Below are 27,421 nucleotides of genomic sequence, written 5' to 3' on the forward strand. Positions count from 1 at the left end.
CCACCCTTATCAAGAACACAGGTAAGATGATGGGAAACTGACAGAGGAAGAGATATAAAGATGAAAATGAGAAGGTCTGTTATTTACCAAGTCAAATCAAAGGGAGAGAATAAAGGCAATGCTCAAAGGACTAATGGCTAATAGAAGATGAAGTCTTAGAACAAGGAAGCTTTAATCTGACTTTATTAAGGCAATTTCAAGTCTCTAAAAGTAAAAGAACTTCAAAGAATGAAAGGAGAGCTGGGGTAGATTAAGCAAAACTAAGGCTATACAAATATTATGAAACCACACTTGAAAGTGAGCTAAGAATATAACAGCTGGGCTGCGGAGGTAGAAACACTGTTGCTCTTGCAGAGGACTCAAGGTAAGTTCCCAGCACCCAAACGTGGTTCACCTCCATACGTAATTCCAGTTCCAGAGATCTGATAGCCTCCTTTGACCTCCATGGGCACCAGACACATATGTGGTACACTCGCATAAATGCAGACAAAACACTAATAAACATAAAAATCTTAATATTTTTAAAAAAAGAATATCCCAACAACAAAAAAGAATCTTGAACTAAGGTATCCCGTCTGAACAGACATGCTCTAGAGGACATGGGTTATTAAAAGAAAATCTCTGTGTTATGCCCTATGAATTGTTATGGATACCCCAGAGCTTGCTATGACCCTTTAATACAGTTCTTCATGTTATAATGAATTCCACCATTAAATTATTTTTGTTGCTACTTCATAACTAATTTTGCTACTGCTATGAACTGTACTGTAAATATCTGACTTTTCCAGTGGTCTTAGATGACCCCCTGAGAAGGGGCCATGATCCACAGATTGAGAACCACTGCCCCAGAGACACCTCAAACAATACAGGCTATTGTCATTACTTTTTGATTGACCACCATAACTAGGCAGTGAAGATACCAAATATTTTGGTTGCAGGACACAACAATCAACTTGTCTCCCTGCTGACTTAGCTTTCACAGTACTAAACAATGCTATGCAGGCTTCTGGTGGAGTTGGGGAATGACATGAATGGTCTTACGCAGGTTAAATATCTGACCTACTGGGCAAGATGTACACAATGATACAATAGTGGCAAGGTTACTTACAGGGTAACCAACTGTTGTCCTGACTAGATCTGAGGTCTGCTCCACAGAGGGGAATTTCATGCTTTAGTACTATAGACATGGTTAAAACCTATGGCTAGGAAAGTGATAGTCCCAAGGAAGTAATCTCTTGGTGTTGATTTTCTAAATGATCATGTTGTCTAAATGCCTTCTAAATATTTTTGGTTTTATCCATAGATTTGAACCTTTGGCAGAGAAACTTACTGCAGTAGGGTAGTAGTTAATGTAAAGACTCCTACTTGTTCAAAGGGATGAGAATAACTGACTTTAAGTGCTCAGGGAACATCATGAAAGAGAAGGTAGAAAAATGTACAAGCCAGAGGGTGGAAAAGAGTGCTACAAAATGTTGTCCTCAGGACATAAGGTGAGTGTTGAACATACAAACTCACAACAACTATGCTTACCTGCACAAGATAAAGGCAGTTAAAGATTCCAACTTGTGGGGTCAGAGAGACGGCTCAGAGGTTAAGAGCACTGTCTGTTCTTCCAGAAGTCCTGAGTTCAATTCCCAACAACCACATGTTGGCTCATAACCATCTATATAATGAGATCTGGTGCCCTCTTCTGGTGTACAGGCACACATGCAGGCAAAACATTGTATACATAATTAATAAATAAATCTTTTTAAAAAAACTATTTAAAAAAATTCTAACATGGGTGGGGAGAGAGCCTCCCAAGGCCAAACTCTTAGCCAAGGATTTACTGCCAGTCGATCTCTGATATGAGAGGAAGAGTTACTTTTTTTCAAGGGGTGGCCATTGGTAGCTGGTCCATACCCCTAGTAGATAACCCCATAGCCATGTGCAAATGGACAGCACTGACTGGGTATATATATGTGTGTGTGTGTGTGTGTGTGTGTGTAGGACATATATATACATACACACATATATCTGTACATTTATACATATATATATAGAGAGAGAGAGAAAGAGAGAGACTTGAAACTTGAAGGGAAATATATTGGGGAAGGAGCAGAAGAGTTAGTAGAAGGGAGTGGAGATTAGATTATATTAATACATATTGTATATGTATATATATATATGAAAATTTCAAGTAAAAAAGAACTTCACAGGGAGCCAGATTTTTATACTTTATTCAAAGTGTTAAATGTGACAAGTAATACCTAATCACTAAAATTGCTTTACAAACAGTAAAAATATCACACACACACCAAAATGGAATTTTCTAAATACCAAATAGCCCACTTAAAGTCAGAAGAAATGAAAACAGAGGGAGGAAACAAAAATTAAAATAAATGAATCAAGCCAAAGTTATAATCACAGTAAATGAGTATGTTTCAACTTTTATAGGCCCAAACTGAAGGCAGTCATAATGTTCTTCCTAGCTTTATGGTACCTGAGGACATCAAGCAAGCTCCCAAAGGAGAAAGACAATCAATAGTCCTACACAGCACTGATGCCTGTAACCCACATCATTGACCAGCATGACACGATAAACCTAGTGACACACATGGCTTGGTGGCAACCATCAGCAATTTAATTGGGCTTAAGAGCCACTCAACAAGAGAGATTCCATGGCTGGTACTGGACACGTGGCTAACTACTCAGTGCTAGTGAAGTCACAGTTATTAGAGGAGAACCTGCGACTGATTTACTATGACCCCTAACAATTTTTAAACATTTGTCTTATACCCACACTTCATCCATCATTATGGAAAGTTCACTTTTATAACAGTGGAGACCATTACAGAAAATCACAACCAATAAAAATGCAGTGTTGTTCCCAAAGTTACATCTATAAAACACTCCCACACCTAAGACTCAGGAAACATTGCAGAAAAGGAGGTGGAAAGATTTAAGAGCCAGAAGATCAGGATGTGAAATTGTTTCTCCCAATAACACCAGACGTTACACCTATAAAGCCTCACCAACATGAGCATCCAAGTGTGATCTGAACAAGTATAACACCAATAGACATGCCAAAGTGGACAGGGGAAAGCCCATGAGACCTCAATCCTACATAAAGAACTAGAGGCAACTGAGGCAAACTGGGAGTTGGAGAGATGGTCTTCCCCCAGGGAAGAGCACACCAATTTGTTGTCCAGTGCTAACCAGTCAACCCTGAAAGCATACATACAGGCAACATTATACAGAATAAAGAGATTATATGTATATACATATATGCATGCAATAAGAGTTAGTGAAAAAAGAGGGTTATACAGGAGGGTTTAGAGAAAGGAAATGGAAAAGAAAATATTATTATACTATCATCTCAAAATTAAAAAAAGTCCCACATTAGAAAGGAGCTTAAATTGAGAAAATGCTTCCACAAGATTCTGCTGTAGGCATGCACGTAGGGCATTTTCTTGTTATGTGATTGATGTGGGAGGGCCCAGTCCATTGTGAATGGGGGCCACACCCTGAGGTGACAGTCCTGGTTTTATAAGAAAGCAGGCTGAGCAAGCCATGGGGAGCAAGCCAGTGAGCAGCACCCCTCCATGGTCTCTGCATCAGCTCCTATTCTAGGTTCCTACACTGCTTGAGTTTGGTTCACACCATCTGTAATTCCGGTTCCAGGAAGTTACATCCAGGGATGTCAGACCCTCTTACAGCCTCTATAGACACCACAGGTGCACACTGCAAATACATACACACAGGCAAAACACCTAAACATAAAATAAAACAAATAAATCTAAAAGTTCTAAAGTTTCATTTACTTCATCAAGAAGCATAAAGGTCCAAATATGACAAAACAGATGTTATAAAAAGTAAAAGGTTGGTTATTTCCCACACTTACACATATGTAAAACATTGCTGCATACATTAACTATTCTTACATTATTAAAGCTATACTACAACCATATATTTTCTTTTATAAAAAGATCTCTATGGAACACTTGTGACCTATGTTAAGAATAGAAAATGGGAACTGTATGTAGTCATCAAAATAGTCAAATTAATAAATCACTAACAACTAAATCAAATCTTAAAGTAGGCACTCAAAGGTAGGACGTCAGTAAATCCCTGTAATTACACCCCTTGAGAGGGGAAGGCAGGAGGATCAGGAGTTCAAGATCACCCTCCACTCAGAGTAAGTGCAAACCTGAGCCACATGAGACACTTTCAAATTAAAAAACAAAACAAAACAAAACCCAAAAACTATTCCAGAATCTCCTGATTCAAATGTCAGAAAATACACCAAAGAAAATCCCTCATGATGTTTGGCTAAGCTACCAATTATGCTATTTATTCAAATGCCCAAATGTTTGCATATTAAAAACAACTACTGACCTAGCAAGGAGGCTCAAGCAGATAAAGGCACTCAGCACTCCGGCTACTTACCTGCATTTGACCTCTAAGCATACACTATGGCTCATGCACATAAATGCCAGTTATCATTGTCATTCGCCATCGTCGTCATCATCATCGTCATCATCATCACCATTATCACCATCACAATCATCATTGTTGTCATCATCGTCACCACCACCACCATCATCATCACCACCATCACTATCATCATACTCATCATCATCATCACCAACAAATATAATTTTAAACCTCATTTATGTGTAACCTGGACAGAAGACTTAATCCCAAGACCATTCCAGAAGAACAGAAAGGACCTCAGAGCTGCAACACCCCCAGGTGGAATGCATGAAGGCTCTGTAAACATATGACAGGTGACTCAGCAGAGAAAACCACTAGCCACACAAGCCCAACGGCCTCACAGAATGGGTGCGGGAGAACACTGCCTTAACTCTGTGCTAGGAGAGGAGCCCCTCATCTGAGGATAACCGTGCAATGCTATATCCCCAGCCTGAGGTCAGAGAGTAGAACAGCCTCTAGAGCAGTGGTTCTCAACTGTGGGCCTCGGCCCCACAGATGATACACATCAGATATCCTGCATATCACATATTTACATTACAGTCCATAACAGCAGCAAAATTATAGTAGCAATGAAACAATTTAATGCTTGGGGGGTCATCACAGCATGAGGAACTGTATTAAATGTCACAGCATCAGGAAGGCTGAGAACCACTGCTCTAGAGCCTTCTATCACTGCTGTAGGGTCAAGAATTGTGAGGCTCCCGTACTATATTTGGCTTCTATGACCTTACATCTCTAGCCAAGAGCTTAACCTGAAAACAAATACTGGTCTGCCAGGAAGGCGGTCATATACTATGATCCAACTGGCTTCATTCCAGGGATGTAAGGATAGATCAGTAAATGTAACACAGCACATAAAAAATGGGTTCAGGGACAGAAATCAGATGGTAACCTCAGCAAACACAGAAAAAAGCCTCTGAGGAAGCTAAACATCCCTTCATGATAAAAGCTCTGAAAAAAATAGGAATAGAAGAAACACACCTCAACATAAGAAAGGTTATAAATAACAAACCTAAAGGTACATTACACTAAATGAGGGAAAAACCTCTAAAGCATTGGCTCATCATCTCTGACAAAGGTGTCTACTCTTGATACTTCTATTCAATACAAAATAAAATTTAAGGTCTTAACTAGAGGGGTAAAGTAAGAGAAAGAAAGGGCAAAAATGATTGATTCTATGTCATTTGCTGTAACATGGATGAACTCCAAAGACATTAAAACATTATGCTGAAGAAAACAAATCAGTCATAAATATATAAATATTGTAAGATTCAACTTAGATGTATTATCTAAAATAATTAACCCTTAGGGGGGAAAAAAGTAGAACGGTAAGGGGAAAGGGAGACCTGTTCAATGGCTATAGTTCAATTTTCAGCATGCAAATCTACTAGAAACAACCAGAGGTTAGAAAAATGGATCAGCAGCTCCATTCCTAGCACCCGGATCAGAAAGCACACAACTGCCTGTGACTCTACCTTCAGAGAGGCAATGTACCCATACACAAAACAAAAATAAAAAACAAAAATAATTAAACCTGACATTTCTTACAGTAAAGAAAAAAAAGTAATAAATCCAAACATTCACCAGCAGAATCAACATATAGTTTAGTAGTTGGCAATTAAAATAAAAAGATTAAATCACTTACATAAACAATGGCACAGATGACTCTAAACAGCATTATGTTGCAAAAATAAGCCATATTTCTAAAAAGCATATTATCCCAGTCACATGTAGTCACTCTTAGTCTCCATCCCCATAAGACCAGAAAATGACTGTATATAAGTCCATACAGAAAGATCTTAATAATCCATTAAAAAATTTTCCATGGTCTTTAATCCCAGCAGTCAAAAAGCAGAAGCAGGTGGATCTTTGTGAGTCTGAGGCCAGCCTGGTCTCTCAAGCCACTTCCTGGACAGTCAGGGCTATCAGAGAAACGCTGACTCAAAAAACAAAAACAACAAAAAAAGAAAGTTTTGTCAAACTGTAACTTTCTTGTTATTATTCATAAATATATACTAGGGAATTACAACATTAAGCAAGCATATTGAGTATGTTGGGGGGGTGTTGGTTTGGTTTGGTTTTGGTTTTTTGAGATAGGGTTTGTCTATACAGCCTTGGATGTCCAAGACTTGCTTTGTAGGCCAGGCTGGCCTTGAACCCACAGAGATCCTATGCCTCTACCTCGCCAAGTGCTGGGATTAAAGAAGTGAGCCACAACACCCTGCTTGAGTACGCTGTATTTTAAAACATAAGATATACTAAAGAGTAACGTGTAACATTAGCATATTAAAAGGAGGTTCCAGCCACCCTGGAAATCAGTATGGAAATTAATAGAAGGAAATTTAAAATCAATCTCCCATACTATCCAGTTATACGATTCTTGGGTATTTACCACAGGAACTCTAAGTTGACATATCACAGACATACTTGCTACTGATGTTTACTGAAGCACTGTTTACATTAGTTAAAGAAAAGTATGGAACCAATTAAGTGCCCATCAACAAAGAAATGGAGAAAGAAAACATGGTATCTATACACACTAAACTTTTATGGAGTCATAAAGAAGAATGAAACTATGTTGCCTGTAGGAAAATAGAATCAACTGCAGATCATTATATTAAGTGAACTATTAGACCCAGAAAAAAAATAGCATATTCTCTCTCATCTATAGACCCTAGATTTTATACAGACACATAAAATCATGTAAAATCATAAAATCTACATGATATGAGAGTAGAAACAAAACTGCCTAGTGGAACAATGGGGCTAATGAGGAGAGCAAAAAAGGAAAAGTAGGGCTATATGTGGGGGAAGGAACACAGTCAAAGTATATATTATATATGTTTATAAAAGTATATTTACTAAACCTAACATTATGTGCAATGAAAAAAAGTCAATAAAAGGGAGGGAGTTGATGGACTGAAATAAGACAATTCTCCAAAGAAGACATACAAATAATCAAAATGCATAAGAAATTATGCTCAATATCATTACTCATTAAGGAAATGTAAAACCAAACCACAATGCGATGCCTAACACCTGTTAAATGAGCATCAAAAACAACAGAAAAACAACAACAACAACAAATGTTAGCATGAATGTGTAGAAACTGAACCCCTTGCACACTGTTGGGGTGAAAATAAGACAGAGCCCCTCTGAAAGCCAGTGTACTGGTTGGGTTTTGTCAGCTTGACACAAACCTAAACATGTCTTGGGAGAGAGAATCAGAACTGTGGGAGAGCCTAGCCCACTGTAGGTAGTGCCATTCTAGGCATGTGATTATGGGTACGTAAGAAAAATCACCAAATCATGGGAAACAAATCGGTAAGCGGCATTTCCCAGGGGCTCTGCTTCAGTTCCTGCCTTGACTTCCCTCAGCGCCTGTAACCCAAGGTATGTGAGCCAAATAAACCCTTTCTTCCCCAAGTTACTTTTGGTTGTGGCCTTTATTACAACAATAGAAAGCAACATAAAAAAACCAGGATAGAATTTCATTCTCAAATAAAAAAAACAAACAGTACTTTAATAGCACGGCAGGTCGGCGTGACATAATCCCAGAAATCAGAAGGCTGAGGCAGAAAAAACAGTGACAAAGACAATATGGCAGAAGAGTCCAACTTTTATCTTTCTACAACACACGCACACACACACACACACACACACACACACGTGACCATTTAGAAAGGGGGACAGAGTTTCTTGGGAGAAAGCATACCTGGGATATCTGGAGAATACCAAGAACAAGTATCAGCACATGGCTGCTGCCTTGGTCTCCTCTGGCCTACTTTGAGACATGAGCAACTTCCCAATGAAGGTGACCACCATCCATCCCCATCACAGGCTGGCTAAGTGGGAAGAAGCTGCTCGGACCTTACTTTCAGAAAGCAGCCATTGTTATGCTGCTGCCCTTGGACTGTGATCACTCCTCCAAAATCCACACGTGGTTTGGAAACCACAGAGCCGTAAGTGACCTGGGCAGCTCAGATACCCCAAACCGCACCTCCAGGGCAGGCTAATACTGCCCCGGGCCTGTCACCATGTGTTGTGCATATGCCTACACTACACACTCTAACTCCACCAGTGCTCCACAAACACCTTGCATCTCACCAAAGTGAGCCAGCAGATGCCCTAAGCTCTACAGTCACTGTCACTCACATGTCTGACTTCTACACCGAGTTCCAATCATCCCAAAAAGATCACTACCACTGCTGCGGCAGACATAGCTGAGAATCCATCCCTGGAGCAAAAGCAGCCCAGCACAGCGACGTCTGGGCCTCAGCTCTGGGGCCAAGCGCGCCACATATTCCCCACTAGTGTCAAGACAGATGACCTCATTCATCATCTCTCCTCGCAGACAGAAGAAAACAAGCACAAGAACAGCACTGGCCCTCACCATCACTCAACGCCCACAGCCGTGGCTGCTGAGGACACACCCTCAGCCTATGCTGGCACACCTGTGTGTGAAACAGCATTAGCAGCCGATGTGACAAAGCAGAAGAAATTACTTGTGAACTACAAGACATGGCATTTAGAAAAACTACTAGAGAAGAAAAAGAGTGAAGAGGAATAGAGGACCACAGGACCCTCAGGAGAGCTAATGTTCCCCTGCAGGGGTGAAGAGAAGAGGCGAACACTGACTAAAACTCCCCACTTCTGGGGAAATACATAAACATCTACATATAAAGTTCAAAAGTCTTTTAGCAAAAGCAGGCATGGTGTTACACAATACACATCAAAAACGTCAATGCCATGTCACTCCTATAAGGAAAGCTACCATTTTATTTATGTATTTCTTTATTTTTTATTTCTTGTTTTCAACCCCTCCCTCTACTCCTATCCCAGTTCTTCCGTACTTGCCCTCCATCCAGATCCACTCCCTTTCTTTCCCTCATTAGAAAAGAACAAGCTTCTAAGAGATAATGTTAAATTATAACAAAATAAAATTATAAGATAAAATAAAAACCATCACATTGAAGTTGGACAAGACAAACCAACAGAAGGAAAAAAGTCCAATAGAAGGTACAGAGTCAGAGACCCACTTGTTCACATACTTGGGAGTCCCATAAAAACAAACAAACAAACAAACAAACACCAAACTGGAAGCCTAAGATACTTGCAGAGGACCTGGCGCAGACCCATGCAGACCCTGTGCATGCTGCTTTAGTCTTTGAATTCATAGGAGCTTTGCTCATGTCGATTTAGAGGGTTTTGTTTTCTTGGTGTCCTCAATCCCCTCTGGCTCTTACAATCTCTCGGCCTCCTCTTCCACTGGGTGCCCTGAGCTCCGAGGGGAGGGATTTGATGGAGACATCCCATTTAGGGCTGAGTGTTCCAAGGTCTCTCACTCTCTGAATGATATCTGGCTGTGGGTCTGTGTTTGTTCCCATCTGCTGCAAGAAGCTTCTCTGACACTGATCTATGAGTGCAATACATTACATTTTTTAAAAAAAGTGCTTCAAACACTAAAGGATAATAGCTACCAAAATGATCTAGCAAAGCCACTTACATGCATATGCACCTGAAGTATACCCATCTCTAACAGACATCTGCACTTCCAGGTGAATGATATTGTTACCAGTTTAAAAAGACTGTCATAAGTATAAAACATAGTCGTAAACCTTAAACCTCATGATAACCACAAAGGACCAAATAAAATACACAAAAGACAATGGAACTGAGGCCTCAATACAGAAAACCACTAGCTCACAAGAACAAGAAAGGAACAAAGGGCCAGAAAAGAACTGCCAAAATGGCAAAATTAGGTACTTACCTACATAAACAGGAGCTGTGAAGCAGTGAATACAGCAGATAAGTGCACAAAGTATCAGTTCACAACGTATGTGTATCAAAACATTCTACTGTATTCTTTAAATGTATAATATGTATTAATCTACAAAAAAGCTAACATTGTTTTATAAAATTTTAAAATAAAACTATACACCAAATAAGAGCTGGTGTAAAAAAAAAGAACTGCATACCAATCGTCAGTGAGGATGCGTAACTACTAGAGCAAATGCACAGCATGAAAGGCACACTGAGAAAGACTTTCATGGTTTTCCTGAAAGAAAGTGTATCCCATGACTCAGCCATTTACTCTAGATAATAATCTGAGAAATAAAACATATTCCACACAAAGACTTATATAGGAAAGAGCTTAGTAGTTTTATTTATTATACACCCAAACTGGAAATAATGAACTATCAATGCGCATACCTACACAATAGAATACAACTCAACAAAGAGCATAAATTATACACGATATGAATACATGAAGAATAAATATTAAAATAACCACATTAAGGGAAAGCAGCCTGATTAAGTAACATATACAATATTATTGGTTTAAATTTACAGAAAATCCAAATACCTATATGCCTGAAATAAAACCAATGGTCACCTGGGAATCAGCAGAGCATGTGAAAAAATTACAGGAGAGTGCAGAATAAGCTAGAATCTTGAGGTAATAGCTTTGAAGTTCAAAATTTTCCAACATTAATATATAAAATTTTGACATTTTAGTGTATATGCTTCAGTTATATATCAGTAGAAGTTTCCAAATAAGCATACATCAAAAAAATCCCCCCAAACTGTTGGGCAGGGTGCACAATGCCAGCCTACAGAAGCAGGGTACTGTGAAAGTGCAGAGGCACACAGCAAGATCTTGCACCAAAGGAATAACAAACATCCACTACAACCCAAACTAGTCACATCTCTCTGTGAAAATGTTACAGACACTAAAAAGATTTGTAAGAACTTCTAACAGCACAGAAATCGCCACAGGCTGAGCTCAGCTACACAGGACACGTCCATGCTACACAAGAACATATTTCTGGCTGGAAGCAGTTCTACACTAATCTTTTTTCATGGGTTATAGAATTATAGGTGGCTTTAACCTTTCTGTACTTATTTTTATTTTCGAAGGTTTGCTGTTGTTTTCTTGCTTTGGTATCACTTTCATTTTGTGTGAAGATATAATAGTATTATAAGGAAGAGATTTTCCCAGGAAAAGAAGAGGGTTTAAGCAATTATCTGTCCTGACAAGTGATTCCTACTATGTGCCACAGGTCTTGGAAAGATCAAGAAGAGACTCTGGGAATTCAGATGTGTCCCAATTGTTATCTGTAGATGTGATGATATATTTTACATTCACACCAACAATTTTCTTGTCTACAGAGAAAGAGAAATTGGACTTTGAAATCTGAGTAGCTTTGTCTCATACTAGCAAATCCGTCAGGCAGAGGTGCCTTCCTGCTCACACCCTGCTCCAGTGGCCACCCCTGCACCATTATCCCAGGGGAATCAAAGGGCTAATCAGTTCACCCTGTGTTAGAAACCATCCTTTCCTTGAGTTCTTAAGTCTGGGCTTTCTTAAACTGTTCAGATCTTGGAAAAGAATTTAAAGTTATAAAAGTACATTAAAGAATAAAATACTGAGGTTAAATAGCTCAGTTCTCGGAGTATCAAAACTGCTTGATTAAAGTTGGCATGTGTTGCTAATGTAAGGTTAAAATGAGTGGAAGAGTGTGTCCTGGCTAAGTGATTTTGGGGACACCATTGCATGTTGCTGAGGTTTCTACAACTGCTTCCTAAAAACCTTTTCATAAGCTGAAGATAACAATAATTAAGTTTTCATTATGAAATACACTACAAAGCAGGGTAGTGAGCTACAGCAAACTGTTGGTTGTTTATTGGCAATGTAGTTTTTACCTCAAAGAATTATTCTCTGCTTTCTGTCTGCCAAGTTCACTTTCGGTATCCATTGCTTTTCTTGCTAATGATTTCATTTCCTTTTCCACCGTGGTTATGGTCTCCTTCATCAAAGTCATATTTGACATTTGCTCCATGCGTTCATCATCAAGCTACACAAGCAGAGCGACAGAGTTAACCACTAACCACTGTCACTCAGCAGCCGAGTTAGTCTTAGCAGTGGGACACACTCCTACAGACCACAGGACAAGGCTTTATAGACAAAATGTTAAGAGGGTAAAAACAAGTCATAACCAGCTTTTCTCTAACGCCTGTCTGTCTCAGTGTATTGCCTACCTCTCTCAATCTCCTTCAATCTCACTATACACATACTGAATTTTCAAAAAGGTTCATTTGTTATCCAAGATTAGTACATTACATATAAAGTAGGAGTATGAAAATAAAAGTCCTTTTCTCTTGCTTGTTTTTCACTTATTATAGCAAAATACCTCAAATGAATGCATCAGTACATTCAAACCCTTAACTGTTTACATACCTGAAACACTGCAAACATGAATCTGGAGCATCTCAAATGCTTGATATAGTCATATTTGGCAAGATTATCTTTAACAGAACAGGGAGATGAAAAAAACTGAAAATTTAGCCAAGTTTAGTGGTACTATAATGCCAACACTCAGAAGGCTGAAGCAGCAGAGCCATGGGTTCAAGGGCAACCTGGGCTACATAATAATACCCTATACTCTGCTCCATAAATAAATAAATTATTTAAAATTAAAACTCTTGAGGCTACATCCTAACAAAAAACAAAAATGCTTTGTCACAGACTCTAAGATCAACAATCAATAAATGGGACCTCGTGAAACTGAAAAGCTTCTGTAAAGCAAAGGACACTGTTGTCAGAACAAAACGACAGCCTACAGACTGAGAAAGAATCTTCACCAACTAATATCCAGGATATATAAATAGCTAATATCCAGAATATATAAAGAACTCAAGAAGTTAAACAGCAACAAATCAAGTAATCTAATTAAAAAATGGGGTACAGAGCTAAACAGAGAATTCTCAATAGAGGACTATCGAATGGCAGAGAAACACTTAAAAGAAATGCTCAACACCCTTAACTATCAGGAAAATATAAATCAAAATGACCCTGAGATTTCACCTCACACCCATCAGAATGGCTAAGATCAAACACTCAAGTGACAACACATGCTGGAGAGGATGTGGAGAAAAGGGAACCTTCCTCCTATGCTGATGGGAATGTAAACTTGTACAACCACTTTGGAAATCAATCTGGCATTTTCTCAGAAAATTAGGAATAGTGTTTCCTCAAGATCCAGCTATACCACTCCTCAGCATATATCCCAAATACACTCAAGCACTACAACAAGGACATTTGCTCAACCATGTTCATAGCAGCTTTATTCATATTAGCCAGAATCTGGAAACAACCCAGATGTCCCTCAATTGAGGAATGGATACAGAAATTGTGGTACATTTACACAATGGAATACTACACAGCAATTAAAAACAAGAAAATCATGAAATTTGCAGGCAAATGGTGGGAACTAGAAAAGATCATCCTGAGTGAGCTATCCCAGAAGCAGAAAGACATACATAGTATATATTCACTTCTAAGTGGATATTAGACATATAACATAGGATATTCATACTAAAATCTGCACACCTAAAGAAGCTAAGCAAAAAGGAGGACCCTGAATAAAATGCTCAATCCTCATTCAGAAAGGCAAATGGGATAGACATCAGAAGAAGGTGAAAGCCTACTACAGAGGACCTCTGAAAGACTCTATTAAAGCAGATGCTGAGACTCATAGTCAAACTTTGGGCAGAGTGCAGGGAATCTTATGAAAAAAAGGGGGAGATAGAAAGACCTGGAAGGGTCTGGAGCTCCAACAAGGAGAACAACACAACCTAAAAATCTGGCCCAGGGGTCTTTTCTGAGACTGATACTCCAACCAAGGACTATGGAGATAACCTAGAACCCCTGCACAAATGTAGCCTATGGCAGGTCAATCTCCAAATGAGCTCCCTAGTAAGGGGTACAGGGGTTGTCTCTAACACGAACTCAGTGGCTGGCTCTTTGATCACCTCCCAGTGATGGGGGGGGGGGAAGGGGGCAACCTTACCAGGCTACAAAGGAAGACTATGAAAGACAGTACTGATGAGACCTGATAAGCGAGGGTCAAATGAAAGAGGAGGAGGTCCTCCCCTAAGAGTGGACTGGGGAAGGGGCATGGGAGGAGATGAGGGTGAGAGGGAGAGTGGGATGGGATGGAATGAGGGAGGGGGCTACAGCTGGGAAACAAAGAATAAATTATAATAAATAAAAAAATTATATTAAAAAAAGATTCAGGGACAAGGAAAAGTTAAGCTTTGCAACCAAACACACCAAAAACAAAAAGTTGCACTCGTGTTTCTAGAGTAAAATAATTGTGAGAGAAGTTAACGGAGGATTGTGAAAGCAGCATGTCATCGTACCACCTTAAGCATTTTAGGACTACAAACAGTCTTAGAAAAATAAGAATTCTCCTAACACAGTAAAAAGAGAAAGGGAGAGACTATGGGAAGTAGAACCAAAGAGGCTTTGTTTTACGTTGTGAACTGTACACTCCAGCTCCTCTATCCTTTGTTCCAAGTGAGCCTTCTCATTAAATGCTGTCTCCTGGGCAATCTGTTTAAGACACAAAACACAGCAAAGCACTCAGTGTCAAGGGCACTTGTGTTGAACCAACAGAGACAGACAAAACCCTCGCACACCTTTAGCCTTTCCCTCAGGCTGTCTCGTTCTGTGGTCATTCTTCGTAAATCAGTGAAGGCAACATCTCTTTCCGTCTCTACCCTACGAAGGATGGCATGCGCTGTAGTTGACTTGGGAGACTTGCAGTTTTTCATCATTTCTCGTCGAAGTCGAGCAATTTCTTCCTGTGCCTATGACAGAAATACACACAATTTTTTAAAAGAAAAATTGAAATTACACATACAGTATATCCAGATGGTTAAAACTGAAGCCTGAGGGCTAGAGAAATAGCTCAGCAGTTAAGAACACTGGCTGCTTTTCCAGAGGTCCTGGAGTTCAATTCCCAGCAATCACATGGTGCTGATGACCATCCTTATTGGGATCTGATACCCTCTTTTGGCATGCAGGTATACATGCAGACAGGACACTCATATACCCACAATGGATAAATAAATAAATCTTTAAAAAATAAACAAGAAAAACAATCTTTGTTAAAAAAAATAACCGAAACCTGAAATAATATGCAAGCAGCAAGGAAATAAGGAAATGGTAGAATTTTTATTTGCAAGAGTTCACAAATAAGTGCAAGCAAATGATATATATGTAAATGTATATGTATTTATGTAAATGTATTTATGATTATATATGTATAAATGTATAAATGTAAATGTATTTATGATTATGAGTGTATGTGTGTAGCTAAGAAACAGATTCGATGTGTTTCCATTAAAGGAAATACGAATTTGAATTCAGCACACCTCGGGCGGAATACCTGTCCAATGACCACTCCACAGGGCTTACCTTTCTCTATATTCACTGTATCTCTACATAAGCTATTTCCATGTCTCGGCTACTGTTACTATGTGTTCTAGCACACCCAACTACAATCCAACATGGTCTCTGAACACTTGTTCAACAATCCTGAGGCCCCAGATCTGCTGCACATCTACAGATGATTTCATATCCCACTGTGCTTCCTGACTCTCCGTTTTGAACATTATATAGTCAGCTTGTCTCTCAGTTGCAAAAAAAAAAAAAGAGAGAGAGAGAGAGAGAGAGAAAGAGAGACAGTTTCTCAATTATCTAGCCTCGCCTGAGAAGCACACTTACTAACCTGTTATCCAGTGCTACTGCCCCTCTCCTAGGCTGTGTCTTCCTCCTCCAGCAGGTTTTCTAAGGCAACCTACACACATTGCCAGCTGCCTTTCACACTGTTACCTGTAAGGCATGCTGCCTCTTTTCAGCCACCACTACAAAACCTGAGCTAAGGAGTTTGCCAACTGTAATGGTCTTTTCTCAGTTCCTGTTACCCTTAATTTTGTGGCAGCACCCACACTGGTCAGGACCTTCCTTCTTAGGCTCCCGTTCACCCTTTGTGTCCTTGTTCTCTATCTTTCAAAGCTTTCTTGCCTCCTGAGGATTATATCCTGACTTCTCTGCTCTATTGCAGTGCCTTCTCATTTAGAATTCATTTATTCTGAGGGCTCAGAACTCAACTCTAAGAAGGTAACTTCTAAAGCTGCAGATTCAGTACCTGCCTCTTCCCCTATTCCAGCTCTAAATATCTCTATGCTAGGGAGCAGGTACCCACTGAATGTGTAACATCTTACTCTAGCATCCTGAACCAAACCCACAACTTTCCTTTAAACTTTCAATGACTTATTTCTCTTCTTTCTATTTCCATAATTCTCTGTCATTCAAGACACATTTTCAAACATTTCCATTTGCCTGTTTTCCCTAAACTAAATCCTGTCAAATCTTCCTTAACACTATCTGGCATCTGTTCCTGTATTTATTTCCACTGAGAATACCTTTGCTTCATGCATGGACCTCTATAAGAGTTTTCTAAGGAATCCATGGTCCTGTCCTCTATTCTCTTGGAGAATATGCTATGCTAATACAGAAAGATCACGTAAGATGTGCCATCAGATCAAAATTATTTTTTTTTTAAAAAGCTACTTTGGCTATATTTCTCCTGCCTGCAATAAATAATAAATTACCCATTATTTAAAAATTAAGTGTCGGGCAATGGTGGTGCACGCCTTTAATCCCAAGCACTCAGGAGGCTGAGGCAAGCAGACCTCTGAGTTTGAGGCCAGCCTGGTCTACAAAGTGAATTCCAGGACAGCCAGGATTACACAAAGAAACACTGTCCCAAAAATAAAAAAAAAATCCAAAAAACAAACAAACAAATCCAAATGTATGAGACCCTAGTTAGGACCACTGAATCACGAAAGGTCAAAAGTTGCTAATTACACAGCACTCACAGGTTAAAACCATCCTTCTTCTTTGGTTTTTAGATTGATAAGCTAAGAATATTTTTCATACTCTTGAACGATCAGAGAAAATGAGGACAATTTTTCATAATGTGATAAACTTACTATCAAATTCAAATGTCCAAGTGCATGAAGGTTACTGTAATGTGTTATATTATGCATTGTCAGTGGCCATGTTCATCCTGCAACAGGACTGAGTAGCTGCCACAGAGCCCACAAGGCCTGCAGAGCTGCAGATGCTGCAGGACCCTTTTACACAGCAAGGCGCAGACTCTGCCTCGGTCAAGCCACCTTCCAAGCCTTCACTGCCCTTGCCCCGCAGACACACTCAGCCCGTCCTACTCTGAAGTGGCCTGTCTACCGCTGCCATCTCCCACCTTCCCCTGCCGCACACGATTCCTTCAAAATACTCCTCCTTGTCCCTTTTGAATAACAGAAGTCCCAAATCACAATTCTGGACTCAAGTGCCACATACTCCGGCAAAACTTCCTTGATCACCAGAACTTTTTTTATTTCTTACAATGCATTTTAAGCAGATAGCTTATAGTTACAAAAACAAACAATAAAAGATGCTATCCTTTTCTCTCCAACTATATTATATGCTAATGAAAAAAAGCTCTCCTTTAGACTATTTCTAACATGAACTCAATGACTGGCTCTTTGACCTCCCCACCTCCCAAGGGAGGAACAGTACTGTTAGGCCACAGAGGAGGACTTTGCAGCCAGTCCGGAAAATACCTGACAAAAGCGAGTCATATGAAAGGGGAGGAGGTCCTCCCCTATTAGTGGACTTGGAAAGGGGCAGGGAGGAGATTAGGGAGGGAGGGTGGGATTGGGGAGGGAATGAGGGATATAGCTGGGATACAGAATTAACAAAATGTAACTAATGAAAAAAATTAAATTATGGAGAAAAAAAACCCTCTCCTTTAATTTTTTTCTAGCCCTTAGAGTTTGGGAACTTTTACCACTCACTTCTTTCACCTAAGAAAAATTTACATGTATCTGGGTATATGAAATAAGTATAGCATACCAACCAGACACTTCCTGATTATATATCAGCAAGAAATATATTTCAAAATAATTCTTTTGGCATACATATAATTTATTAGAGATTGGGAGCAAATCTGCAATGAGATGGAGGTCCTTGTTTATGCCTTTGTAAATAGTTCAATCTTTATCCCTCAGGGTGCAGAGCACATTCAGTGTTTTCAGAGATGGTTTGAGTTACCACTGACAACGCTTAGGATGCTGCTTTGCATAAACATATTCAGTACAAAATGACAGAACTATGTTTAGAGCCATCTTAGAAATGGTTATAAATTCTATACAAATCCAAAGCCAAAACCAATATTTTTTTGTGAAACTTAAGTCACCAACTCAAATAATTCTTATTTTCTTTTTATTTTACTTCTTAAGACAGGGTCTTACTATGTAGCTCAGGCTGGCCTGGAACTATGTAAACCAGGCTAGCCTCAAACTTACAGAGACCCATCTGCCTCTGACTCCCAAGTGCTAGATTAAAGGCCAATGCCAAAACGCACAGCCTCAGACAGAAGGAAAATCAAACATTCTAACTGGGCATGGTGGCATATGTCTTTAATCCCAGCACTTGGGAGGCAGAGGCAGAGGCAGGCAGATCTCTGTGAGTTCAAGGCCAGCCTGGTCTACAAAGCAAGTCCAGTGCAGCCAGGGCTACACAGAGAAAGCCTGTCTCAAATAACAAAAAACAACAACAACAAAAATCAAACATTCTAATATAATAGAATTCAAAATTACACTAATTTGGTACGAGATGCTAAGGAATGAGAGCTGGAAAGTATTGAAAGTGCTTGTTTTTGAAATTAAAGCAGTACGTTTGTATAGAAGCAGGACACTATGTGCACAGTAAGACACTGCAACTCCTCATGGACAAGATGTCAAACCTGAGTGCAGTTTCAGGAAGCAGCATCAGTGTTCCACAGTACAAAGGGGTGCAGAGGTCAAAGTGTACGTGCTGTCTGTAGAGCCAATAGTGAAACACAGGTCCACATCTCAAATCCATTCCGCCCTTCACTCTGAATTAATTTCTTGGCTGTATATTCAGCAAATTTTCACTCGAGTAAAACTTCTACACTCCCATATTCTGTGATGCATATGGGGTCGTGACCCATACAGTGGTTTGAAAGCATGAACTCAAGAGCCCTGAATATAGCAACTATAATTCTCTTTTAAATTGTATAGGAGCCCACCACAGAGGGCCTCTGAAAGACTCTACCTAGCAGTGAATCAAAACAGATGCTGCAACTCATAACCAAACCTTGGACAGAGTGCAGGGAATCATATGAAAGAAGGGGGAGTTAGTATGACCTGGAGAGGACAGGAGCTCCACAGGACCAAATATATCTGGGCACAAGGGTCTTTTCTGAGACTGTTTCTCTAACCAAGGACCATACATGGATATAACCTAGAACTCCTGCTCGGATGTAGCCCATGACAGCTCAGTATCCAAGTGGGTTCCCTAGTAAGGGAAACAGGGACTGTTTCTGACATGAACTCAATGGCTGGTTCTCCCCCGACCCTGAGGGAGGAGAAGCCTTACTAGGCCACAGAGGAGGATACTGCAACCAGTCCTGAAGAGACCTGATAAGCTATGGTCAGATGGAAGGGGAGGAGGACCTCCCCTATCAGTGGACTTAGAAAGGGGCAAGGAGGAGATGAGGGAGGGAGGGTAGGATTGGGAGTGAATAAGAAGGGGGCTACAGATGGGATACAAAGTTAATAAATTATAACTATTATTAAAAAAATAAAAAATTTAAGTTAAAAAAATAAAAATGATCTCTAAAATAAATAAATAAAATTGTAGCTGTTTATCAAAGAAATTATATTTTGACAAACAGCATATAATTGTAGCTGGGTAAGCAATTTATTAATAAACACATATAATGTTAAGTAGAAGGTAGATACAAACTATGAAGCAAATCATATGGCAGTTCCCAAAGTAATACAATAGAATTTTTTTAACCTCCCCCCTCCCGACAAAATCCTATAGGTTTTCCTTTGAACATACCACATCCTATCATTTGAGATACTTGTTTCTCTTTGAGGTTTTTGTTGTCATTTTGTTTTGGTTTTATTGTTTTTAGGTGTTAGGGAATGAAACCTAGGGTATTGTTCATACCCGCAAGCACTCTATCAGTAAGCTTCAACTTTAGCCCCATTCTCATGTCTTATCCCCCAAATCAAACATTTTATGCATGTATATAATCTTTTATGAGCTATTAAGAATAACATATATGTGTGCTTGCACTTCTCATACTGGAACTATGTCACCGTGCATTAAGAGTATCTTGAGACCAGGACTGTGGATGCAGCTCAGCAGTAGATATTAGAATACCTGCAGAAGGTCCTGGGTTTAGTTTCCAGCACCACAATAAAAGAACAGGAAAAAGAATATCTTAGGAAAAAGTGTAATCTGTTTACATAATTGTTATATTAATTTGACTGGAATGTTTACTTGCAGTGATAAACCTAAAGAACTGAAAACCTCTAGAAGTGACTGCTATCCCTTATACAATCCATGTATGTATACACTTACCTGCTCATAAAGAAGGAAAGTCTTGTCTCTCTCAGATGTAAGAACCTTGACATTGCCCTGGATTTCTGCCAAATGACGCTCATATTTTTCCAGCATACACTTCAGTTCTTCACGGTCTCTTGTAGTTGACTTCAAAATGTCTATATCACAGTTTGCACCCTAGAATTATTATTTAAGACACCTCAAATTCTTGTTTTATTTTTTGCTTTTGAGACAGTCTCATGTAGTTCAGGCTGGCCTTGAGCTCGCTGTGAAGCTAGAGCTAGCCTTGCATTCCTGATCCTCTGCCCACCTCCCACTGCTGACAGTGCTGGTGTGTAGCAGCAGGCCTGGCCTAAAGTCCCCTCACTTATGCACTGATGGAACCCAGCTGCTGGCAGAGCACAGCCTCACGTAAGTGAACTAACTAGACAACAAACAATCACCTCTTTTACAACTTCATCTCAAACTGCACTCAACTGGCCTAAGTATCTCCCACCCACAACTTATTCTAGGAATAAAGAACTAACTTCATTGTTCACCATATTATTGGAGACCTGTATCTCAACCTCTTTGATACTGTAATTCATAAAAAATCAATTAGTTATTCCCAAATTAGATAAATCAAACAATAAAAGTCAGTACTTGATAAACAAACTAAAAGATTAAAGAATTTCCTACAAACCTACCCGGGATGATGGAGATGGGCGTCGTGGACTTTTAGATCTATTTCTGATCATTTTTCTCAAACTCTGAGCTTCAGTCTTATAATAATCTCTATCTGCTTCTAAAGTCTTGACAAAAGAATCAAGTCTAGATGGAGATTTATTTTGTGCTTTTTCAGTCTCTAAAATTATCTTGCCAAGAAGGAAAAAAATTAAGCAATTATTTCAAACTAAATTATAGCATCCTTTCTAAAATAAAAACACAAAGGAATCTTCAAAATATGAAATTTAATATGTACAAAAATAGAACAGCTAAAAACTTACTCATAATTTTATATATATAGTTATATAATTAATATAATATAAAAGTATAATAAATATATAATTAATGATTATATTATGTGTAATATAGTATATGTAAATTATAAAAATTAGACGGATAGATAGATAGATATAAAATTAGGGATTTTAGAAATATCCAGACTTGAAAGAGATCTTGGAAACAGAATGACTGACTGGGGAAATCTTTATATGCTATTAAAGCACATGGCCCATTGTCTGTGTGTTCATAAATGGAGATACTAATGAATCCTGGACAGTCCATACATTTAAATGCCTTCCCATGAACTCTCATTCACATGGATATATTTAGACACACTTCTTTTATATTTGATTTATGAATACTGAGAAAAAGTTGACATGTTTCAGATGGTGTTTTAAGCATTTTAAATGACAGATTAAAATGTTTAAACAGATTTTTCACTTCATATTGTTAAATAAATAAAACATCAACTGCTGCTAAGTATAATTTATAACTTAAAATTATTAATTATAAAAAGCATAATATTTAAAGTATAGAAGAATGTACCTTAAATGTTGAAAATTAAAAATTCTGAAGCCACCATTTTAGAGCTTGTAACAGCTAAAGAGCTCTTTGCTAAAAACAACCAAAAGTATTGTTAACCTCTAGGAGAAGAAAGTGGTTATGAAAGGGAGACAAGAAATCTTATGAAAGAAGTGGGAAATAGTAAGATGTGGAGAGGACAGGAGCACCACAAGGAGAGCAATAGAACCAAAAAATTTGAGCACACGGGTCTTTCCTGAGACTCATACTCCAACCAAGGACCATGCATGGAGATAACCTAGAACCCCTGCACAGATGTAGGCCATGGCAGTTCAGTGTCCAAGTGGGTTCCCTAGTAATGGGAACAAGGACTGCCTCTGACATGAACTGATTGGCCTTCTCTTTGATCACCTCCCCCTGAGGGGGGAGCAGCCTTACCAGGTCACAGAAGATGACAATGCAGCCACTTCTGATGAGAACTGATAGACTAGGATCAGAAGGAAGGAGAGGAAGACCTCACCTATCAGCAGACTTGGGGAGGGGCATGCGTGGAGAAGGGGAAGGGAGGGTAGGATTGGGAGGGAAGGAGGGAGGAGTTTATGGGGGGATACAAAGTGAATAAAGTATAATAATAAAAATTAAAAAAAAAGAAGGCACACTCTTAAGATGAGGGTACCCACATCTTTTAGTGGGTGTTCATTTTAGAAAACAGAAATGTTTTAATTGTTCACAAAGGCATGAGTCAAAGGGTATATGTAATTCTTTTAATAGCTTACTAAATAAAAATGACTGCTCACCATGTATTTATGAAAAATGTACTTACGTATTTAAGCCTTTTGATTGTATCTTCTAGTACTGTTATATTATTTTGCTGGCAAATGAGTTCAATCTGAAAAATCAGAAATTCTGTCATTTATACTGAAGATGCTTAAACTAATTTACCTGGAAAGCACATAAAGAAGAAATGCATTTAAAAATAAAAGCACACAGACTAAGTACTTTAAGCAGAAGGTAACCTGTCCCTTATACTCACCTTCTTTCAACAGTTAAAAAAAAAATCCAGGTGGAAAAAGAAGTGGTTCCTTTACCCAATATTTTTCATAAAATATTAATTTATTATATTGTACCAAATTATTTAACTGAACCAAAATGTTGAGATTAACCATAATTCTGAGGATTACAACAGAAAAGTAATATAAAATCTGGAGTAAACCATACTCAAATTGGCCATTCAGTCTCCTCTGCTGAACTAGTTTAATGCCTTCACTTCACCCAACCCCCAAAACACTTTTTCCATCAATTTTATGACATGTACATATATTCAGTTTTATAGTAATCTTCCATAGCTCTGTATGTAACACATCTATACTGTGTTTCAAAACAAATGACTTTTTTTTGACAGATAGTAAAGCTCTTTGCTTAAAGTCAGCAAATTAGTTTAATGAATATATCTGTAATTCATTAAATCCTCTCATTATTATCTTATTATCCTGAACTGATGTTACATTTTAAATCTGAATTTCATGGAATAATTATCTTTACTAGGATCCAAGCCCCAGGCCTCACAAACACTAATTAAGAACTCCATCAGGAAAATTCAATACAATCCATTTTTCTTTATTATCTTTCTAAGATTCCTCTAGAAGTTATGCTGAAGTTCATAAAATATTAAGAGGTCCTAAGGTTTGAAACATAACTTATAGTTTGCATAAACTTATGTGCAACTCTGAATTATTCATTTTCAATGTTTTATTTTATGCTAATGTGATGGGTATCCTTGGTTGTCAACTTAAATCTTGTGAAGTGGGAAGACCCACTACATCTGGATCTCCTGAGATGTGAAGATACACTGTTAATCTGGGCCACACCTGGTGGCTACCTCTCTATAGGACATGGAAGAAGGAAGTACTTGCTCTCTGCCAGCTTGCCCTGCCTGCCACTGGAGAACAAAGCATTCCTTGATTCTGCTTTCCTACTTCTTGGGGATTCAGGCATATGCTGAAGACCAGCTGAAGCATCATCCCGCCTCATGGACTGAACAGCTACTGAGTTCTTAGACTTGGCCTTGGAAGACAGCCATCACTGGACTGACTGGACCACAGCCAGCCAGCCGCTCTAATAAATCCCCCTTTCTAAATACAGATTCATTTTATTAGGTCTGTTCTTCTAGAGAACCCTGACTACTGTCTCAAAAAAACAAAGAAAAAAGAAAACCCTGACTAATACAGCTACTGTACAGACACTAAAAAGGCATAAGTCTAGTGTAAAGATTTTTGTTCTTAAATATGAAAACTCAGTAAAACAGAATATCCTGTGATACTTCCTCAAAAAGTGAAAGCATTCATATCCTAGCTACAGATAAAACACAACCATGAACATGCAAGTAGAAGAAGGGGTGAGTCTAAACACAAGTATGGCAGTGGTGGACATGAGTTCCTTCTTTCTGGCTTTTCAGGTGAACTGAAATCTTGTTGTGCATGTGGTGTTAGGGGTTGAGCCTTTCCAGGCAAGCACTCTACCACCGAGTACAGCCTTCAACTTGACGTTTCTACAGTAAACACATGTGACCTTCCATAACAGAAGTGCTAACCCTACCCTGAAAAATAATTACATACTGGCCCAAAGGACCAATTGTTAATCCAGTATTTTCTCGCCTTCCTAACAACTGGTAAATGGATGCTTATTGTGTGCCAGATAATGTGATATTGATTCATGCTGGCAAACAATGAATGCAACAAAACACAAATTTCTGCCCTGGGGAGTTTATAATCTAGTCAAAAAAAGAAAGACAAAAAATAGTCAAAACATATATCAAATACTGTCTATGTCACCCCCCCCCAAAAAAAAACCCCACATAATAATCACTCTAAGGCATCTGAATTTATTGTGAGATTTATTTATTTTATGTATATGGGTATTTTGTCTTTATGTACATTTGCACAATAGAAAAGGGCACTGGATCTTTTAGGACTACAGTTATAAACAGCTGTGAGACAACATGTGGGTGCTAGAAATTGAAGTCAGAAACTCTAGAAGAACAGCCAGTACTCTTAACCACGAGCCATCTCTCCATCCCTCAAGAGATTTTTTTTTTTTTACGTGAACAAAACAGGTAAAGATTTCTGTCCCTGAGAGAGATGCCTGTCATGGTTTGAATAAGAATGACCCATCCACAAAGAATGAAACCCCCCCCCCCCATAGGCTCATATATTTGAATGCTTAGCTACCAAGGACTGGGACTATTTGAAAACATTAGGAGGCATGATTTTGTTGGAGCAAGTGTGTGTCACTAGGGGTGAACTCTGAGGTTTCAAAAAGCCCATGCCATACACGGTCAGTCTCCTCTGTCCCTGTGGACCAGGCCCTCCCCTGCAGATCAGGATGTAACTCAGGATGTGCTTCTCCAGGGCCACACCTGCTGCTGTGCTCACCAACATGAAACTGGACTGGCCTGAGCCTCTGAAACTGTAAGCAAGCCAACTAAATGCTTTCTTTCATAAGAGCTGCTTTGGTAATGGTGTCTCTTCACAGCAACAGAACACTGAATAAGACAGACAATTTTTAAGTTAAAATAAGTTAGTTAAACATCAAATTATATACTACACTGGCAAAGAAAAGCAGAGCTAAGGGTACTGTGTTTATGGAAAACAAGACTGAAATTTGAAACAGAGTTGTCAGGGAGTTGCCACAGAAAGGCATCCTTTGAACAAGGTTTAAAGAAAAGGGCACAAAAAATAATCTATGTGAACATTTCAGGAAAAAGATACTGTTATAGTCAATGTCCAAGGGCAAAAGAATGTCTAACACGTACATACCAGTGAACAGGAAGGCGGTAGTGCTGCTGAGGCAGAGGAGGAGAACAGTGTGGGAAAGAGCTACACACTAAAGATGTAAACAAATGAATGAATGAATGAATAAATAAATAAATAAATAAATAAATAAATAAATAAATAAGGCAGATGGGGTTGCTGGAGAGATAGCTCAGCAGTCAAGAGTTTTGCTCCCATAAGATCCTTAGGTTAGATTTTCTGCACCCACATGATGGCTCACAACCATTTGTAACTCCAGTTCCAGGTGACTGGATGTATAAGGAACACACATGATACATCGACACACATTCAGTCAAAACACTCATATACATAAAATAAATTTTAAATATATATATATATATTTTCAAAAGCAGGACAGGGAGGGTATGTATATATCCAAAAAAATTTACAAATTTAAATATCAAGTTTTATACACTATTTTCTGTGTGGTAGATTCAATTATTTTGGCTAATTGAATCACATGCAAAGATAATAATAATGGAAGGGTTTCAGAGATCTAGTTCAATAATGTTCCATGTCAACTAGGGAAAATCAGTTTTCCCCAATACCAAATGGTCAGCCCTAAAAATATGTACATATAAGCAACACTAAATGGACTCAGATTGTATTTATATATTTATTCCTGTATGTGTGTTTGTGTATATGTCGATATGTAATAATAATAACAACTAAGGCAAAGAAGACATGAGTTTGAAAGTAACTGGGATGGAGAGACATATGGAAGGGGTAGGAGAAAGGGGGGAAAATTATAGAAATACAGTTTATACATATATGATATTTTAAAGTACATTTAAAATATTTTAAAGTGCACCTGCTGGGGCTAGAGAGATGAGTCAGAGGCTAAGAGCATTTGTTGTTCTTGCAGAGGATCTGGATTCAATTCTCAGCACCTACATAGTGGTTTACAACCATCCGTAATTCCAATTCCAGGAGATCTGATACCCTCTTCTGACCTTAGCAGGTACTAGGTGGTACCCATGTGGTACATATGTATGTGCAGGCAAAACACTCATATTCATAAAATAAATAACTCTAAAATAAAAAAGGTGTAGTGAGAATTTTGGTGTCTTTAAAACCCCAGTTATGTTACGTAAACGTTTGTTTTAATCTCAGGTATGGGGTCTGGGTTGCTTCAGATGTCCACAGAAGTGGACTATTTGCCTCGTGAATGCTCTGGCAGGGGGTGTTGTTCTGCCAGCTGAAGATAGTTTAATTCTGAAGACTCTAGAGAAGGTATAAAAAGACCAGAGTCCCAAGAGAGGAGGCGTGGCTGTTCCTCCTCTTGGTTCCTGCTGCTGCTGCTGGTGGTGGT

At 38.8% G+C, this 27,421-nt stretch overlaps 1 protein-coding gene across 2 annotated transcripts in view; it reads right to left on the bottom strand.

The window, feature by feature from the left end:
- Tsga10 (testis specific 10) overlaps positions 1-27,421 on the bottom strand; it is a 95,093-nt gene that overhangs the window by 45,718 nt on the left and 21,954 nt on the right. For both annotated transcript variants that reach the window (XM_060369885.1, XM_060369884.1), the window contains exons 4-9: positions 23,103-23,168; positions 21,460-21,627; positions 20,792-20,950; positions 14,962-15,132; positions 14,798-14,875; positions 12,184-12,335 (exon numbers count right to left, since the gene is read on the bottom strand). In XM_060369885.1, coding sequence (XP_060225868.1) covers positions 12,184-12,335; positions 14,798-14,875; positions 14,962-15,132; positions 20,792-20,950; positions 21,460-21,510 — 611 coding nt within the window. In that variant the 5' untranslated portion in view covers positions 21,511-21,627; positions 23,103-23,168. The remainder of the gene's footprint in view (positions 1-12,183; positions 12,336-14,797; positions 14,876-14,961; positions 15,133-20,791; positions 20,951-21,459; positions 21,628-23,102; positions 23,169-27,421) is intronic.

The sequence above is a fragment of the Meriones unguiculatus genome, chromosome 16 (genome assembly GCF_030254825.1).
Source record: "Meriones unguiculatus strain TT.TT164.6M chromosome 16, Bangor_MerUng_6.1, whole genome shotgun sequence".
NCBI classification, from domain to species: Eukaryota; Metazoa; Chordata; class Mammalia; order Rodentia; family Muridae; genus Meriones; species Meriones unguiculatus.